Genomic DNA, 19,636 nt, shown 5'->3' with positions numbered 1-19,636 from the left:
ACATCAGATTATAATTATTTTATTATTTTCTTTTAATTTTTATTAGATTTAATTATACAATAAAAGATAAATATCACACACTCTTGTTACGAATATTCAGAGAACTTCTAATCCTAAGAAAAATTAAAAAACTCAATCTCAATGTCTTTCTCAACTTGAATCATAATTTTTAGAGAAGATCCTCATAAAATCCTATACCTTACAAGCAAGGTCGGCCATGTACACGTGCAAAAAGTGCTGATGCACAGGGCCCAAAAATTAAAAAGGTGTTACTTTTTATATATTTTTTTTGAACTCAGCGTTCCACTAATGCGACATGCCCAAATTAAAAAAAAAAAAAGCAATATATATTTTTTTTTTCTTTTTATGATTTCTTTTCCTTATTTAATGCCCTTTTATTTATTTTTTATTTTTTTACATTCTTTGATAACTAAAATAGTGAATAGAGAGAGATTGACTCCATCCAAATAAACCAATTCCCATAATAAACTCATTTTTAATTTCCATCAATACTATTTATTATTCCTCTTGAAACCAACAGATAAATTTTTGAGATTATTTCACAAATACACAAAAACAACAAAAAAATACAAAAATACAGTTTTACGAAATTTTAAATAATTTTACAATTTTTTTGATTTTATTTACAGAAAATACGATTTTTTTTATGTTATACTCTTGTTAATTTGTTGTTGATTTTTTATTATCTATATGTTATTTTTTGTTGTTGTTTTGATATTATTTAAATGTTATTTTCATGTTACTTTTATGTAATTTTCTTGTTGTTTTCGTGTTATTTCTATGAAAACCCGTAAAAATGTAAAAAAAATTCTTTAAACGTAAAAATGTAATTTTGTTACAAAAAATGGTGCCTTATGTAATTATGTAGCTAAGTCTCTAATATCTCATCACAATCGTATACTTTTGATAATCAAATAAATAAAATTGCTTATGATTTTGAGATCTAGACCTAGAGAGGAAGACTTAGTTAATAGAATTACACTATCGAATTGCGATAATTTCTACGAATCAATTAGATACAGATATCTAATTATTATCTATTATTATTGTGTTCTATATTATATATAATTTTTTATATCTTGAGTTATCTAGTTTTTCTAATATGTGCGTGATGCGTGGCCTTAGTGATCTCTCTGGCGTCGCCGACCGTCATCCTCGTGAAAGGAGAGATTGAGATAGAGGGAGAGAGTTGTTGTTTTTTTTAGCTTTATTGTTATGAGGGGGTAAAAGAGGGAAATGAGGTGAAATAAAGTATCATTTTAGTTGGGAAACTTACAAAAATACTGGAATTTGAGATAAGTTTTACAAAAATACTGTCACACAAAAATATTTTCAAAAATACTGTGTTTTTATAAAACACCAGTAGAACACAAAACAGAACAACTAAAAACAACAGTGGAACAACTACAAAACAACAGTAGAACACCAGTGAAAACTTAACACAATATACTGCAGTATGAAACTTATAAAAAAACACAGTAAAAAAGTAAAAAATACCACCTGGCAGTATTTTTGTAAAAAAATAACAAAAGTTAGTATACCATGTAAATTTCCCTTTTAGTTTGGGGTCTAAAATAAAGCATGGGTTATGAAATTTTCCATTTAGTATTGAAATTGTGGCATATTTTGCAAATAGAGGGTATTAAAACGCATAATATGTTAAATTTGGCATTTGGTTTGACAGATTTTGTAATTATAAGATATTTTGGGGATTCTTATGAAAACAAAAGAAGTGGTCTGTCCCCGCACCCTTACAATAATCATAAAAGGCTTGAGAGTTAAACCCTAGCTTCTTTCATTTTGGGTTACACCAGGCGGCGAGCGAGGGAGAGCAGCGATAAACCTACACCACCATGGTACCAAATCTCTTATCTCCCACTCTCTTTGAGCTTATTTCATGTAAAAGATTCTGTCTTTGAACTGAATCATTTCGATTTGGCTATGTTGGCGAACAGGGTATCGATCTAGTTGCAGGAGGTAAGTCCAAGAAGACCAAGAGGACCGCACCAAAATCCGATGATGTTTATCTCAAGCTTCTTGTCAAGGTCCTTTAGCTATACCTTTTCCCATTTTTTTTTTGTTTTTTTTTTTGTGGAATTATAGGGTTAATTGCAAATGTTTGTTTTTGTGTTATATGGGTTTGCTTGTATCTACTTGAATATGATAATCTCTTGCAAGAACTTAAGAAGCTAAATGTGATGCTGAATGATTTTGTAGTACTAACCCTAGATTTGTTAGGTTTATTATGAATCTGGTTTGTAAATCTTAGTTGGTGAGTTGTATCACTGATTCAGCTCAAGTGTTGTTGTGAATATTCTGAAAGTCTGTTTGGTCATTTGTGAAATAACAATGATGGCAAATGTGTATCTCAGCTCATTATGGGATCTTAAGGTCTAGAAATGTATGTTTCTTAATTTTACAAGACTAGGCCATGTTGTATATTATTGTTCTTTTTTATGGTGATATATACTGATTACCTCACGAAGATTCTTATCTGTAATACTCTGAGAGAACTACAGTCCATAATTTTGTGTAATTTTATTATGTATGCGAATGGATTTTGTTGTTTCTGGGCAAATGCAAAAGAATGTTTGCCTTTTCAACTGTAGTGTCTTTTCATTATGTAACATCTCCTTTCTATGATTTTGTGGCAATTAGTTTGTATATATGAACATGGTCTGACTAGATGTTGGTTTTTTCTATTACAGTTATATCGCTTTCTTGTGCGAAGAACTGGAAGCAAGTTCAATGCAGTTATTCTCAAGCGTCTTTTTATGAGCAAGGTCAACAAGGCACCACTTTCTCTTTCTAGACTGATCCGTTACATGCAAGGAAAGGTGATAACTCTAATCTCAGCAGCCTTGTACTACATTATCTGTGATTTTTTTAGTGAGAAATTTAGTTAATGTATATTAATCATGTGTTCCTCTACATTATTTATAGGAAGGTAAGGTTGCTGTGCTCGTTGGAACTGTCACCGATGACATTCGGGTTCATGATGTTCCAGCAATGAAGGTCACTGCATTGAGGTTTACCGAGACTGCACGTGCCAGAATCGAGAAAGCAGGAGGGGAGTGCCTCACCTTTGATCAGCTTGCTTTGAGAGCACCTCTTGGGCAGAACACGGTATTTGACTTCACATCATTTTTACTTCTCTCTTATATCAGATCAATTTTCGAATCCCCAACTTACCAAATCACTCACCATTATATGATGAGAATCTTTTTTTGTGTTATCTCTGTAGGTTCTTCTAAGAGGTCCAAAGAATTCACGTGAAGCAGTGAAGCACTTTGGTCCAGCTCCTGGTGTGCCTCACAGTCACACTAAGCCCTACGTTCGCTCAAAGGGAAGGAAGTTCGAGAAGGCTAGAGGAAAGAGGAACAGCAGAGGATTTAGGGTTTAAGCTGAGTTTAGTAGTAATTAAAAGCAAACGACTATCTATTCTCTCCGACAATTCAATTTTGCTTGGTCTTATGCTTTTTCTTGTTCTTGTGTTACATTACATGGATTTTCAAACTTGGATTGGTTGTTGATGCTAGTTATTTTGATTATCTTTCCCATTTTATAAAATGACATTTAATACTTTTAACGTATTTGTTCTAATTTTAAATTGCCAATAGAGATTACAATTTTAAAAAAGAAAAAAATGATACAAGTGATGATAAATAAGGTCATTGTATAGAGCTATATGAATCTTTAGGAGCAATGTTTTAGTGTTTGCTATTTGATATCAATGCTTGATATGAATTTCTTTCATGATGTACAAGTCAAGTAATACAAAACCTTCACTCACGAGTTCCATTGAACAAAGTTGTTAATTCGAAGGGTATCGGAGGCTCTCATGTTAGAGTAGCCTGTTCCTTTAATGGCGGAAATATCGAATGCAAATGGTGGAGTTCGGGAAGGTGATGATATCTTAAATCCACTCTAGCCTTCCCTAACAAACAAAGACCTTTCTAACTTTTCCAAAAACATATGCAAAATTCATCTCTCTTCAAATAGAGCTAATCTCATAAAAATGAGTGTAGATGTATAATTAACTAAGTGATCCCAAAAGAAGATTTGTGTCCAAAGAACACTTCACTCTGAGCCTAAGGGGGTATATTTAAGTAGTATTACCTGTCTTTTCTAGGTATTAATGAGAGAAAAAGGAATAAAAGGACACTTCCAAGAGTGAAAGAGGCAATGCTGGCTTCAGAACTAGCTTCAATACTCGGTGGTAAAGAAGGGTTTAGGCCAACCTAAACGGAGTCCCACGAAAATATACAAAGGAAAAAAGTGAAATTTACACAAAGTATATAAAATTGCTCTTTTTTTTTTTTTTTTTTTTTTAAAAAAAATAAATTATGCTACATACTTATTTTAACTTGATGTCTTTAATTTTTATATCTCTTTTAAAATCTATTATGTTTATCTCTTTTTTTTAATCATTCTACCAATTTTACCTCTATCACTTTACGACAGTTTTCATTTTTCTCTAATTAAAATTTTGTCCCAACTTTCCCACAAATCTACTCATCCATCTACAAAGAAGACAAATCTATTATGTTTGAAATTATGTCTTAGTTATGTGAGTGTGATAGTTTAGGTACAATACTCATAAAAAGATGTATATTTGAATTAAATTTTATTTGAAGATAAATTTAGTTAATGTATAAGAAAAAGGGGTATTCTTCAACTTTTCTTTTCTTTTTTTGTTATGCTTTTACAGATATCTGATTTTTTTATAAGAAAAATAACGTTTTCATGTTGCAGCAATATTATAATATATTTTCGCAACGTGAAACTAATGTGCAAATAACACTCTTTTTTAGAACCTAAAAACAATTGATTGTAAGAATTTTTTTTTTGAAAAAATGTTAAAAAAAAATAATATTTTGTAAAAAGGTAAATTTTTTGTAATTTTTGGATATTTCTAAATTAATTCGAAAGGAAAAACGTGTTAGGTTTTATGCCCTAAATAAAACTCCATTTCAATGTAATCTATTTTATTCAACATCAATAAAGAAACAGAAGTATTTTTCATTCATTTGTGTACGTTTTGGTTCACTTTATCAATTGCTTGTCTATTTGATTTATAAATTCATCTTAAACCCTTTTCACATACTTGATCATGTTTATTGTGTTGTCATCACATTGGAAAGTAAACATGACTATGTGAATAAAGTTTCCTAGATTTATCAGACACAGGGTTTTACTGATATGATAATCTACAACAAGAGTTTACTTGTATTTGGAGAAATACTATGTTCTTTCTAGAACATTGGTTAAAGTAAAGCTCAGGTTGGATGCATGGAGTATGCATCGGAAGGGACCGATATTGAACTTTGACTTAGATTTAATTAAACTTACCGTAAAATCTATTCAAGTCAATATCGCCAAGTTGATCCTAGATCAAATGATCTTAATCCTGTTGTGATTAGGCTCAATCTTGAAAGGCTATTCGTGTTCTTTGATTTGTTATTTAAGCCTACTTTTAGGCCAGGGTGATACGTACATTTTGGGAACACGGTAGTGCAATTGAGTGGGAGCGCTAGCATAAACATGGAATCTATAGCTTCTATCTGGCGAATAGTATGCAAAGGATGATCTCCTTCGAGCTTGACCAAACGAAAATAAATGGTGGAGATCTCATTTCACATAAGCTGAAATATCATTTATACGGGGTCAAGTGTTTTACGGATAAAATACATAGTAGGGTGTTACGGTAATCTAATCCCTTTACAGTGTAGATCATTCATATAGAGGATCATTGATCAAATTAGGATTATAACAATGGATAACTAATGATGTATCTATATGGTGGAACATATAGAGCATTCTATATACTCAGAGTGCAATTCTAAGTTCTATGCGTGGATTCAACGAAGAATTAATAAGTTAGTGAATTTTAGTGCTAAATTATTGATCTACTTATTGGAAGCTCGGTTATATAGACCCATGGTCCCCACACTAGTTGAGATAATATTGTTTGTAAGACTCATGTAATTGGTTTTGATTAATCAATTATAATTCACAAATTAGACTATGTCTATTTGTGAAATTTTCACTAAGTAAGGGCGAAATTGTAAAGAAAGAGTTAGTAGGGGCATATTTGTTAATTATGATACTTTGTATGGTTCAATTAATAAATATGATAAATGACAATATTATTTAATAATTATTTATAGTTATTAAATAGTTAGAATTTGCATTTAAATGGTTGGATTAGGAAATTGGCATTTTTGAGAAAATCAGATACAAAAGGTGTTAAAATTGCAAAATTGCAAAAAGCAAGGCCCAATCCACTAAGCCATGGCCAGCCACCTTTGTAGGCTTTTTAAGTTGATATTTTCATTATTTTAATGCCAAATAATTGAAACCTAACCCTAGTGGAATGCTATAAATAGATAGTGAAGGCTTCAGGAAAATTACACTTTCTGAATCAGAAAAACCTGAGCCTCCTCTCTCTCTTCCCTAGCCGCCACTCACTCTCTCTCTTCTTCCTTTGATTTTCGAACTTACCCTAGTGATTAGAGTAGTGCCCACACACAGCAAGCAATACCTCAATCATAGTGAGGAAGATCGTGAAGAAAGATCATCAGCAAAGGAGATTCAGCATCAAGGATTCAGAGAAAGAGATCTAGGTTCAGATCTTGATAATACTCTGCTACAGAAAGGATACAAGGGTTAGAGATCTGAACGGAAGGAGTCATTTAATTCCGCTGCACCCAATGTAAGGTTTCTTAAACTTTATATGTGTTTAATTTATCGTTTTAGAAAGTTCTTATTTAGGATGTTAATAAACATACTTGTGAGTAGATCTAAGATCCTGGTAAAATAATTTCCAACAAAACGTCACTTCTTTGAAAAGGTAATGGGCCTTGTTAGTTTTTGTTTGGTGATGAAACTTAGTAATATTGCCAAAATGGCGACAATTTTGGCATAGAAGCTCACAATTCTCATAGGAAAATTTCATTTTTAATGCTTAAAAAAATACCCACTAACAAAATTTAGACTCCTAATTAATTTATACAATTTAATACTATTGTTTTCAATTTCTACCCAAAATACCCTCCCTTTTATTTTCCTTCTCTCTTTGTCTCTCTCTCTTTCTCTTCCTCACTCTCTCTTCCTCTTTCTCGAACCACTGAGACGCTCAAACTCAGGCACCGACACCACTAACCACCACCAATTGTAACGTCCCCGCTTCAAGCCTCCATTGGGCCCTTACACCCACGGACTAATGGCTCTTTTACACGAGTACGCCACTTTAGCTACTTCCTGGATTGATGACTGACCCTACAGAACAACACGAGTGTTTTTAGCGTGTTTTGTCCTCACTCACACGCATCTTGGGAAAACTTCCCAGGAGGTCACCCATCCTTGAAATTGCTCCAGGCTAAGCACGCTTAACTGTGGAGTTCTTTCGAGATGGGCTACCGAAAAACAAGATGCACCTTGTTGATATAGGTAGTACCAATCAATCCATTTAACCTCTCTTCAACTGTGTAGTCCTATACCTACACAGTCTACGAATCATCCTACTTGACCTTCCCCAGGCGATGTGGGATTGCACAGCTTACCCGATATTTCCCCTTACGGATCACGAGACTACTGACTGTCACACCAATGAACCTCTTCACCTCCACCACCGAACCTCCTCATCTACCCAAAACTTAATCCAACAATCCCCAAATCTCACCTACCCAAATCTTTCTCTCTTCTTCCTCCTCGGCTTCTCTCAACCACCATCGCCATTCGCCATCGCCCACCGAACCCTCCCCCAACCAGAAGCTCATTGAATTCGTATTTGTTTGACACATTAGATGGTGGTGGAAGGTATGATTTTCTAGCCAAAATGGGATTATCGATGGGTTATCGATACTTTATCGATGGTTTTGTCTGCGCACTGCTTTTTTTTGTGTGCAAACAGAAATCATCGATAACCTATCGATAACCTATTGATATATGTCATCGATATACTATCGATAAATGCCATCGATAAACTATCGATAACTTATCGATAACCTATCGATAAATACAATAAAAAAAATAAACACGAAGATGAAGATGAAGACGGAGACAGAGGTTCGTGGCCTCTGGGTTTTTTGATGCTTGAGTGCTATGGAGGTCCGACCTGTCTTGGGCCTCTGGGTTTCGTCTGGGTTTTTGAGTAGATGAGGAGGTTCGGTGGTGGAGGAAAGGAGGTTCGGTGGTGGTGGTTGGGTGGTCTCGGTGCCTGGGTCTGGTTGGTCTCGGTGGTGCGAGAAAGAGAAAGAGACAGAGAGAGAAGGAAAATGGAAGGGAGGATATTTTTGGTAGAAATTGAAAACAATAGCATTTAATTGTATAAATTAATTAGGAGTCTAAATTTTACTACACGGTATTTTTTTAAGCATTAAAAATGAAATTTCCCTTCTCATATTTATTTATTTATTTTTTTTTTAAATTTTTTTTTCATATTTAGTTTGATCGCTACTCAAAACAAAATAGTCAAATAAATTTTGTGAATGTGTTTATAAATTATTTAGATTTGTTTTGTTTTTTGTTTTTTGAAAATGTTTTGCAGATTCATATTGCAATGTAAACTATTATATAAAAATATAAATTATAAGCTACCAAAAAATATTTTAAAGAATAAGTTTTGACTCTTTCTAGAACATTTCTAATAGAATACTAATAAAAACGTATCGATATTGCTTTCTAAAAAAACTGCTCCAAGTCCAATGCTATTTTAAAAAATTTACAAGATTTCTTTCAAAAAAAAAAAAAATTTACAAGATTTGTCACAAGTTAAAAATGGTGCAAAATTGCACCAGAAAATAGAAGAGTAAAACTTGACACACAATAAATTTTACATTTTTATTATTTATTGTATTACTATTAATTAGTATAAAATTAACCTTATTTATTTGTTATTTATCTTACCAATAATTTATATAATAAAATTGTAACTTTTACTTAAATATTAAAGATAGTCTCACATTGATAATATATAAAAATAAATGTTTGGTGCATCGTGATATATTGTATATATTAGTATTATTTAATACAATACTATATTTAATATTGATTTGTACTAATAGGTTATGTAGAATTAATTATAAATTCTTTACAATAAACTCTACCCCAACCTTAACCAACGCTTGGATTCGGACCCTGGAGTTGGACCCGGACAGAGACCGGGACCCGAATCTGGACCCAGACCTTGGACTTAAACCCAAACCAAAACTCGAACCCGAACACGAACTTGAACACTGGACTTGAATTGGGACATAGACTCGGGCCTGAACTCGTGTTTGGGATTCAGGGCTAGGTTCAGGTTAGGGTCGGGGTGCAGGTTTGGGTTCAAGGCTAGGTCTGGGTTAGGGTCGGGGTGCAGGTTCGGGTTCGGGTGCAAGTTTAGGGTCCAATTTGAGTTCGAGTCCTGGTCCGGGGTTCGAGGTCAAATCTCGAGTTTGAGTCTAGGTCTGGGATTAGGGTTCGCGTCTGGGTCCGGGGTCTAGGTCTCGGTCAGGTTCGGGGTCTAGGGTCCAGGTCTGGGGTCTGGGGTTCGGTTAGGGTCTTGGTTTGGGGTTTAGGTTCGAGTTTGGGGTTTGGGTTTTGGGTTCGAGTCTAGGGTCCAAGGTTTGGTCTGGGTCCTGGTTTGGGGTATGGGTCCAGGTTTTGGGTCTGGGATCTAAGGTTTGGCCCGTTTGGGTTTGTGTCAAAGTCCGGGGTCTGGGTTTGGGTCCGAGTCCTTAGTTTGGGGCTGGGGTCGGGGCTGAGGTTGACCCTAGACTCTTTGTAAAAGTTTATAATACAAGCTAATACAGGTTGTTTGTGATGTATTAAATAATACGACTCATATTGTATTAAAATTTATGGTATTAATAATTAATACAATACAATATTTTATCAAAACATGATGTTATTTATTATTTAATACAATACGATACCTATATACCCTACCACAGTGGCGGACCCAGAATTTAAAGTGAGGGGGGGCGTAAATAAATTTAAAAAGAAAATATAAAGTGTAGTTAGTGGGGTTTGAACCTTTACACTCTAACCTATTTACCAACTACCTTAACCGTTACACCAAGGTTACTATTATGACTATAAATATCATCTTTTGATACAAATATATGTTGTAACTAATTAAAATACATATACATTTTTTTCTCAATTTTTTTTTCAGGGGGGGCGACTGCCCCCCCTCGCTACAATGTGGGTCCGCCTATGCCCTACCACACGAGCACAAAATGTTATATAAGATGGATGAGCTACTCTTCTTATTGTCCATTAGTTATGAGATTAAACCTCATATACTTTATCTTAAATTCTAAAATACTAAAAGACACGAGTAATAGGGGTGAACAACGGTCGGTTTGGTCGGTTTTTTATACACAAAAAAATTTGAAATTCAGTTTTCGGTTTTCATGGTTATAATCCGAAAACTGACCGACCATTATACAAATGTAAAAAAAACCGACCGTTTTAATCTACAGTTAAGTCGGTTTAAACCGACCAAAACGAACTTCATTTTTTTTTTTTTAAAAATAAGTTTTTAAAATTTTTATAATTATTTAAAAACTAAAAAAAATTAGAGTATTGTATCAAATATCATATAATTTAAGAATAAAACTTTTTTAGTTAAATAAATAATGTAAAATAAACTTTTTTAAATTTGATCAAATTATTTGTGCTACTAATATAGTAATAAATTATATTAAAAAACTTATATTATTTTGTGAATGTGTATATATAATATGTAAATGCATCAAACTATAATAAAATAAAGCAATAAATAATTGAGACTTTAAATAAAAAAGATATAAGTAAAACTAGTTTAATAAAATTGTATATTAAATATGTACAAAAATAATATATATTATATATTATATATACGATCGGTCGGTTTTCAGTTTAATCGGTCGGTTTGCCATTGATACTAAAACTGACCATGTTAAGGCAGTTTTAACCGAATGCGGTTTTTTAGTTGTCGATTTTTTCGGTGTTCGGATGGTCGGTATATTCGGTTTAGTCGATTTTTTAGATTTTTTTCTCACCCCTAACCAGTATTAGAATTGACTAGCATCACCTATAATTGCACACAAATACTAAACACAAATTTAACATATACTTATGTGACAAATAATTTTATCCAATCATCTCCATTTATGATGGGTCCTACTTGTTAAAAATAATTTACTACCCAGGCCCAGCTTTGGGCATAGGTGGCCTAGGCCTGTGACTAGGGCCCACCTAATCTAGGGGCTCAGAAAAATATTTTTTTTTCCTTTTAAAATTATACATATTTTGTTTATTAATTTTAAAAAATACTATATTTTTTCTAAAGAAGGACCTAAAAATAATTTTTTTTTTTCGTATGACCCACTGAATTTCAGGCTGACCCTGTTACCACGAAATGTGTGTTAAGTTTGTGTATAATTAGGGATGCACACAGGGTAGAAAATTGGTAGGAAGTGCTCCTCCCGTCCCCATTTCCATTAAGGATTTTAATTTCCATTTCCGCTTATTCCCCATTGGGGATGAGGCGGGAAATCCCCTAATAGGGGCGAGACGGGACGGGAAATCCCTTAATAAAAAATAAAGTTTATAATAAAATTTTAAATATTTAAAAACATCAAACTATATAAAAATTTAAATATTACAAAATAATTATTATTCAATAAAAACACAACTTAAAAGTTATAAAAATGATATTAATATAGTACAAAAATGTAAATATAAATTATAAATTGTAAAATATAATTAAAAATATAAAATAAAATACTAAACGAGTCTCAGGACGGGGAGTGTGATCCCTTTTACAGCCCCATTTAACATTCAAAAACAAAAAATAATATCCGTCTCTGCTCCATTGTCCATTTATACAGGAAATCCTCCTCCCATAGGACATCTCCCTGCAGGGTCCATGCATTCCAATGTATAATTGATGTGTGAGCATATAATTACTATCAACCCGTAATCGAAGGTGTTACTTTACCCTTTTTATTCACTAAGCATTAATTTTGCTAAAAAAATATCAAGCATTAATTAAACATTAAAATATCTCAAAATTTCTTAATGCTAAAAGGTATTAGTGTTGTCTAACATAAAAATTATTATGTTAAACTATACGAGACCCGATACTTAAGTACACCAATAGCGATAGGAATAGGAATGAGAATGAGAATAGGAATAGGAATGGAATGCAATAAAATTTAAAATACATAAAAAAAATTGATAAAAAAATAATTAAATTTTTTTTTCTTGTTACATTAGAATGATCATTCATTTCTTTTTAAAATAGAATAACCATTCAATCAAAATGGTGGAAAGAGCATTCCATTAGAATGCTATTTCAATACTTTAAAATGCAACCAAACAAAGGAATGAAATGAAAATTGTTTCCTTTCTATTTCATTCCATTTCATTACCTCTAACCAAACGCCACTTAATAAATTAATAAGCACCAACAACACTTTTTAGCATTTCTCAAAAAAAAAAAAAAAAACTAAAAAAATCACTCATTTAGTCAACATAAAAACTGCATTGACACTACATTGGGACGCATCTCTAATCCGAGCCGTTCAACTGGACCGTCATAAATCACCCAACTAAAATAAATCAATTAAAATTGCAGTGACCTCACCGGTGGATCAAATATGGCATCATCTCTCCAAATCTGACCGTCAATTCACAATAAAAAAACCATCCAACGGTAACGAACACATTAAAACAAACCAGGGGCAAATTAGTCATTTAAAAAGTCACCACCAACCGTTATAGAAGAAGGGACCCATCAAAGTAGCTAGCTAGCCACTACAATTCCACTACCAACGGGGCCTTTCGGCTCAGCACCAACAGTAAGAAATGTCGGCAGAGCGCGCGTGAGAGAGTTATCCGAGCTGTCAAATTCTGATTGGCTCATGCTCAAACCATACGTACACCGAAGTGTGATGGGACCCACAAGGGGGTGTAGTGTGGGGCCCAGAATGAATTTATCTCGTTTTATCTAAAATAAGACATTTGAAAGTGACGTCACCACGTAAGATGTGGGACCCACCTGAACTTAAACCTACGGACTGCGTGTCAATATACGCAAGACACCTGTCAGAATCACTGACTTTAACGAGCGACACTTAAAAGCGACTCTTTCTATGCTTATACGTGTCGTTTATTTAATTCTCATTCTTCCAAATAGATTTTGTACTATTTATCAAAAAAATTGAAAATTGATGATTTATTTATTATCACTTTGGGTTTCTTTTGTAAGAATATCTGTTTGAATATGGAAACATAATAAGTTTTTGTTTCATTTTTGAGTCATTCAGATGGTTGTGTTATGTTTTTGAAACAAAGTGTCTTTTTTCTCTCTGGGTTTTAGTTGGGCTTTTTACCTTTCTTGATTTGGATTTTGTTTTTCTTTGAAAAGAGAAAAAAGTCATTCACTTTTTCTTTTATTCATTCTTTATTTGCTTTGCCTTTTGCTTTTTGCTTTTGTTGGACTATTGATTTGTTATATTGTCGTTTTCTATTTGGGATTGGGTATCTTAAAGTTTCATTTCTGCTGTGATTTTTGGTTCTTTTTGGTCTGGTTTGGTTTGGTTTGGTAGATTTTTGAAATTGAATTTTGCAATGGAGGAGAGGTATGAGCCATTGAAGGAGCTTGGTTCTGGGAATTTTGGTGTGGCCAGACTGGTCAGAGATAAGAAGAGTAAGGAGCTTGTTGCAGTTAAATACATAGAAAGGGGAAAAAAGGTATATTTTTTTTTCTCTTAATGATCAAGAGAATTATGATTAATTGTTTACCACAAAATTGATTTTTCTTTTTTGGATCATCTTAAATTATTTGATGTTGACTTTCTCAGTGATATTCCCTTTTTCTTTTTTGAGGTCTTCTTATTTTTCTTATTGTTGTGAACCGTTTACTCTCATTTTGGTTTTGGGAAAAAAAGTTCTTTTTTTTTCCTTTGATTTCTACATGTTCTATACTTTTTTCAGCTGTGATTAACTGTAAAGATGTTACTTGATCCTTAGAAGAGTTGTTGGTGTTCCTTACTTTGGTTTGAAATGTTTCTTAAATCATAAATGTCTGCACTTTATTAAAATGTGTCCTATGATTTTGTCATTGTGTACCTAACTTTGTTCTAGCTCAAGTATTTTAGCCAAACAATTTTGCTCCAAAGATGTTATATTCTTAATATTGATAGTTATGTCATACTGATTGTTTTGTATTCGAAATTTCGCCAAGTTTATGATTCCCATTTCGGTTTCAGATTGATGAGAATGTACAAAGAGAAATCATAAACCATAGGTCCTTGAGGCATCCTAACATTGTCAGATTCAAGGAGGTAAGGACTAAATAATTCAATTGAAATAGATTGAAAGAACAAGTCTTTGTTCTGTTCATCGAAAACCCGTCTGATCAAACTTAAAAGAAGATAAAAACAAGTAAAAAAACAGAACATCAAGCTATGTTGGTTATCAGGATAATGTTGAAGAAACTGTTTCCCACCCTGCAGGTTTGCTTGACTCCAACACACCTAGCCATTGTGATGGAATATGCAGCTGGTGGCGAACTTTTCGAAAGGATATGCAGTGCTGGAAGATTTAGTGAAGATGAGGTTAGTAATTGATAGATTCTTGGCTCTTGGTATCACAAAATATGTTTGATGATTGAAAAAATTTGATATTTTGGGCAGGCAAGGTTTTTCTTCCAGCAGCTACTTTCTGGAGTCAGTTACTGTCATTCAATGGTACTATGTTTGTTGCATTGTTTGGCATAGTATTTTAGACTCTCTTTTCCAAATGAAAAACTGATCAAAATCTTCATTGCAGCAAATTTGCCATAGGGATCTGAAGCTCGAAAACACGCTGCTGGATGGAAGTCCAACACCTCGTCTTAAAATATGCGATTTTGGTTACTCCAAGGTTAGAAATTCGCAATTGAAAATGATACGATTATGGATTTCATCGAACTTACAACAAAATTGTATTCTCTGCAGTCTGCCTTGTTGCACTCTCAACCTAAATCCACTGTCGGAACACCTGCTTACATCGCGCCTGAAGTTTTGTCTCGAAAAGAATATGATGGAAAGGTACATGTGTTTTTTGATGCAACATTATTTTCAATATACAAATCCCACAATTCCAATTCCCAACATTGCTGTGTCAAACTTAATTCCTTTGTTAAGAGTACACTACTCATAACCAATTAGTTTTAAGACGAGAAACCTCGTAGTACTTATCATACAATACCGCATATTATAGATTGCAGATGTTTGGTCCTGCGGTGTGACGTTATATGTGATGTTGGTTGGAGCTTATCCCTTTGAAGATCCCGAAGATCCAAGAAATTTTCGAAAGACAATCGGGGTTAGTTGAGCTTATGAATTGAAAACTAAAGCTTTATATTTTTTCGGCTGTTGTAACTGACATGTTCAAATTCTTAAAAACAGAGAATCATGAGTGTCCAATACTCAATACCAGATTATGTTAGAGTATCTGCAGAATGCAAACACCTTCTTTCTCGTATATTCGTTGCGAATCCCGCCAAGGTAACAACAACATCTCATATTTAGTGCAATAGAAATATGGTCTCTTACAAATTACAATGCTGTGTTTATATATTGTGTAGAGGATTACAATCCCGGAAATCAAACAACACCCTTGGTTCCTGAAAAACTTGCCAAAGGAACTAGTTGAAGTGGAAAAGACCAATCAGGCGAAATCGGAAACAGACCAAAACACACAGAGCGTTGAAGAGATAATGCGAATCATACAAGAGGCAAAGACGCCAGGAGAAGGGTCCAAAGCTACAACTGGTCTAGGCGCCACAGCATCGACATCAGACCCTGATGATGAGTCCGAAATTGATGTCAGTGGTGATTACCTTGAATCTGTTTAAAGGGAGGTCAAACAATATGATGATGATCATCATCATGAACTTTATAGTTTTTTTTTTTTGTGTATGTAATTTTGAGTTTGATTTACCCATAAAAACTTGAATTTGGGAGTCAGGAGGAAGAGAGGGTTGGTTGTGACTTGTGAGATTGTACAGTTATATAAATGATTATTATTGCTACTTACTATGCATCAAACATGTGTAAAAGCTATAGAGTCTTCAAAACCGATATTATTATGGGGTTTCTTATGTTATAAACTCACTTTTGCTCTTAGATTTTTGTCTTCTTTTTTATTATAGTTTAGTCTAAAAAGATCAGATAAGATTACATGTTGAATACGTTGAAAAAGATTGTTAGTTAGTGAGATGATAGTTTGGTAAAATCCGTAAAGGACAATCTTCTAATGAAGTGGAATATTAATATACACGATTAATTGAATAATATAAGATTTGTTTAAAAAAGGGACAAAAAAAATTGGGATTAAAGCTTTGGGGTATTGAACCCGACGTGAATCGAACACGCAACCTTCTGATCTGGAGTCAGACGCGCTACCATTGCGCCACGGATCCCTTGTTGAATATTAAGCATGTATATATGTATATATTGTTTATTAACTTATTTACCAATAATTTTGATAATATTAAAGACTATTGGGAAAGGGAAACAATTGAGGTAATGCATTAGCATTTTATATTTTTTATTTACAAATTAAATTCAAAGTTAAATAAAAAAGGCTGGTCCTTATTATCATGCATTACATCATTTACAATTTTTATATTACTTTATTCATATTCTGCACTAGCTACTTTGTTAAGCAATGTACATGTGTGCTAAGAGAGATAACATTATATTGTCAAATATTATAATTTATACGTGAATCTGTGTCAAGAAAATAATATTGTATCTTATAATATAATAATGAAATGAAATTGTAAGGTTTTAAATAAGCATATATTTTGGCTTTCGATTTGTTGTAATTTATCATTCAACCAGTGAATTTTAAAAATACCACTTCACTAAAAAATGAATAATGACACAAAAAGTTATACATGACATTTTTTTTTAAAAAATGAAAAATCACATTTTATTAACTATTAACTTCGGTTACCAATATAGGTAAAAAACTTAGTTGGAACAGACTCCATACTAAAACGACGACCAAAATATAAAATAAAAATTTTAGCAAAATTATGAACTACCCTATTTACTGATCGTTTGACAAAGACATTAAAAACACTTTTCAAAATAGAAATCAAAACTTTACAGTCTTGAATTACATGACTAAATGAAGAAATCATAACTATTAGAATTTGCTACACAATTTAGTCTATAAATTTCTATACACTTGTAGAAAAATTATCTAAGAACTATAAAGATTTTTAGATTAGATTAAGTCTAGAATATACTAGTTATGTTGAACCCTAAAAACTAGTAAAAGAAGGATCTATAAGAAATAATTCTAACGATAAAGTGTAAGGGGTGAGTAACTATAAATACTCCTTCAAGGGTTACAAATTGTAACCAACACTCAACGATCAACATCCAAACTACCAATAAAGCTTACTACCTTCTCATACAACCCTCTCTTTTAAGTCTGAACCATTCTCATATACTAAATCAACAACTACTCATCAACATCACTACTTCAATTACCATACCAATCATTAAACACTTATTCCTCATAGTCACCTATTCAAATCTAAATCAATACAAATTTATTCTCAAACCATCAATAACAATGGAACTACGTAAACTTGAACAACACCCAAACAATCTGTTTCCCTCCATGTCCGAACTCTACCATCAAGCTTCTTCTTTTTTATTAGTTGTAATTTTTGTTACTATGCATAATTTAGCTATATGAGCTCTCCTCTGTAAATTTCCTTCTGTTGTGTAAGACCCTTTTGTTTATCAATGAAATTTAAATATTTTCATTCAAGCTTTATTAAAAAATACAACAGACCACTACGACAATTGCCCCCAATTCACTTTTACAAAACAAAAAACTAAAAGAAAGAAATTTGCGTCTGCCGGGAGTCGAACCCGGGTCTATTGCTTGGAAGGCAATTATCCTAACCGTTGGACTACAAACGCTGAGATGTTAGCCTTGACACTTATAATTAATTTGATTATAAGTACTAATTCACTTGACTAATCTTTTTCTCAAGCTGTAAAACAATAATTTTTTTTTTCTTATGATGACCGTCTTAGTTCTGGGAACGAGTAAGATTGAGCTAGATATTAAAATTATCTGTGATATATCATCATAATTAATTCATTAACTACCTACAAGAAATACTGTATCTTTACATTATTGTTATTATTGTTATACGTTTCTTCCTGTAACAACTCATTTGAGCTTTACTGCTTCTTCAAAAACCTATTAAGGCTGGACTCTGCAATATTAACAAGACTTAGAGCTGCATTTGTGTGCATATATTTTGTCACAATAATTCTTGTCAAAAGTTGCTGATGCGCCTTAACGAGCTCCAAAACAAAATATGGCATGATGATCCTCCTAAAGAGTAGAATTGGAGATGATATTAGACATGACTCCAGACGAGGATATGAGAATAAGAAACTCGATTGTATTGAGTGACTCATCCCACACTTCCCATGGTACAATATTGGATTGTAACTCGGATGAGAAATTGCATAATCTCTAGCATGTAAACTCTAACAGATCCCGGTATCTGTAGATCATCAGAGAACTTTACAAGTCTCTTCCAAATTACATGTCTGACTTGCTTCAAATCATCCAGATCACCTTTCAATTTAATCACAGAAGACAAAATATGATAGAAGTGCTGGCGTTCCTGAGATTCACCAACAGCCAATTCTTGCAGAATGGGCTCCAAAACATTTAAGTAGAAATGGGGAAGATCCTGAAGTTCAGCATCACCATTTGGAGCATTTATTGCATCAGAATAAACTTCTGCAACAGCTCTGAATCCACAGCCCGAAAAAAGCATAGCTCTCATCAATGTGTTCATAGATTTCAAGGTTGAAGCACTCAAAGTTAAAACCTCCCAGTCCAGCGATATTTTTGAAGTTGATGTTTGAAATAAATGAAACTCTACTGCAATCTTGCTCAAGCATCGAGTAATAAGGAGCAAATCCAAAACCAGATAAATTAGCTTGGTCTGGGTGTATCATTGGTAACGAATTTTTGGTTTCTTCCAGCTGCAAATAGTGAAATATGTAAGCAAGTGGCAACTTGTCACATCCATCAATTGCAGGGTATACAACAGAGGAAATTGTTTGGATGGTCTCGATAGCATTGCCAATTGTTTCTTCTTTTGTAACGTCCCCGCTTCAAGCCTCCATTAGGCCCTTACACCCACGGACTAATGGCTCTTATACACAAGTTCATCACTCTGGCTGGTTCATGGACTAATGACTGACCCTACAGACAACCACGAGTGTTTTCAGTGTGCTTTGTCCTCACTCACGGAAAACTTCTTAGGAGGTCACCCATCCTTGAAATTACTCCAGGCCAAGCACGCTTAACTATGGAGTTCTTTCGAGATGGGCTACCAAAAAACAAGATGCACCTTGTTGACATAGGTAGCACCAATCAATCCATTTAAGCTCTCTTCAACTGTGTAGTCCCATACCTACACAGTCTCAGAATCATCCCACTTGACCTTGCCCAGGCGGTGTGAGATTGCACAGCTTACCCGGTGTTTCCCCTTACGGATCACGGGACTACTGACTGTCACAATCACCCCCCTTAC

At 33.4% G+C, this 19,636-nt stretch overlaps 2 protein-coding genes and 2 non-coding genes across 4 annotated transcripts; 2 read left to right on the top strand and 2 right to left on the bottom strand.

Moving 5' to 3' along the window:
- Positions 1–1,691: 1,691 nt before the first annotated feature.
- Positions 1,692–3,610, top strand: LOC115716685 (large ribosomal subunit protein eL18y). Its single transcript, XM_030645537.2, has 5 exons — positions 1,692–1,877; positions 1,977–2,066; positions 2,730–2,858; positions 2,965–3,147; positions 3,266–3,610. Exons 1-5 carry the CDS (start codon positions 1,875–1,877, stop codon positions 3,422–3,424), a joined length of 564 nt encoding a protein of 187 aa, XP_030501397.1. The 5' UTR covers positions 1,692–1,874; the 3' UTR covers positions 3,425–3,610.
- Positions 3,611–13,130: 9,520 nt separating this feature from the next.
- Positions 13,131–16,172, top strand: LOC115716582 (serine/threonine-protein kinase SAPK3). Its single transcript, XM_030645411.2, has 9 exons — positions 13,131–13,752; positions 14,271–14,345; positions 14,517–14,618; positions 14,697–14,750; positions 14,833–14,925; positions 15,000–15,092; positions 15,265–15,369; positions 15,453–15,551; positions 15,632–16,172. The coding sequence occupies exons 1-9, from the start codon at positions 13,630–13,632 to the stop codon at positions 15,899–15,901; spliced, it is 1,014 nt and encodes a 337-aa protein (XP_030501271.1). The 5' UTR covers positions 13,131–13,629; the 3' UTR covers positions 15,902–16,172.
- Positions 16,173–16,396: 224 nt separating this feature from the next.
- On the bottom strand, positions 16,397–16,468 carry TRNAW-CCA (transfer RNA tryptophan (anticodon CCA)). Its single transcript has one exon. It is a non-coding gene; the product is annotated as a tRNA-Trp (tRNA).
- Positions 16,469–17,921: 1,453 nt separating this feature from the next.
- Positions 17,922–17,993, bottom strand: TRNAG-UCC (transfer RNA glycine (anticodon UCC)). Its single transcript has one exon. It is a non-coding gene; the product is annotated as a tRNA-Gly (tRNA).
- Between the last annotated feature and the right edge of the window lie 1,643 nt (positions 17,994–19,636).

This window comes from Cannabis sativa, chromosome 5, assembly GCF_029168945.1.
Source record: "Cannabis sativa cultivar Pink pepper isolate KNU-18-1 chromosome 5, ASM2916894v1, whole genome shotgun sequence".
NCBI lineage: Eukaryota > Viridiplantae > Streptophyta > Magnoliopsida > Rosales > Cannabaceae > Cannabis > Cannabis sativa.
The sequence above is the reverse complement of the archived record's forward strand: the minus strand, read 5'-3'. Positions and strand labels throughout refer to the sequence as shown.

What these genes read in the sequence shown, in the direction of transcription:
- LOC115716685 (XM_030645537.2), top strand. An exon ending in ATCTCAAGCTTCTTGTCAAG is followed by an intron (nt 2,067 to 2,729) that starts GTCCTTTAGCTA and finishes TTTCTATTACAG; the next exon opens with TTATATCGCTTTCTTGTGCG. An exon ending in TCCGTTACATGCAAGGAAAG is followed by an intron (nt 2,859 to 2,964) that starts GTGATAACTCTA and finishes CATTATTTATAG; the next exon opens with GAAGGTAAGGTTGCTGTGCT.
- LOC115716582 (XM_030645411.2), top strand. Translation starts at nt 13,630, where the DNA reads ATGGAGGAGAGGTATGAGCCATTGAAGGAGCTTGGTTCTGGGAATTTT. An exon ending in TCAGTTACTGTCATTCAATG is followed by an intron (nt 14,751 to 14,832) that starts GTACTATGTTTG and finishes TCTTCATTGCAG; the next exon opens with CAAATTTGCCATAGGGATCT. An exon ending in GCGATTTTGGTTACTCCAAG is followed by an intron (nt 14,926 to 14,999) that starts GTTAGAAATTCG and finishes TATTCTCTGCAG; the next exon opens with TCTGCCTTGTTGCACTCTCA.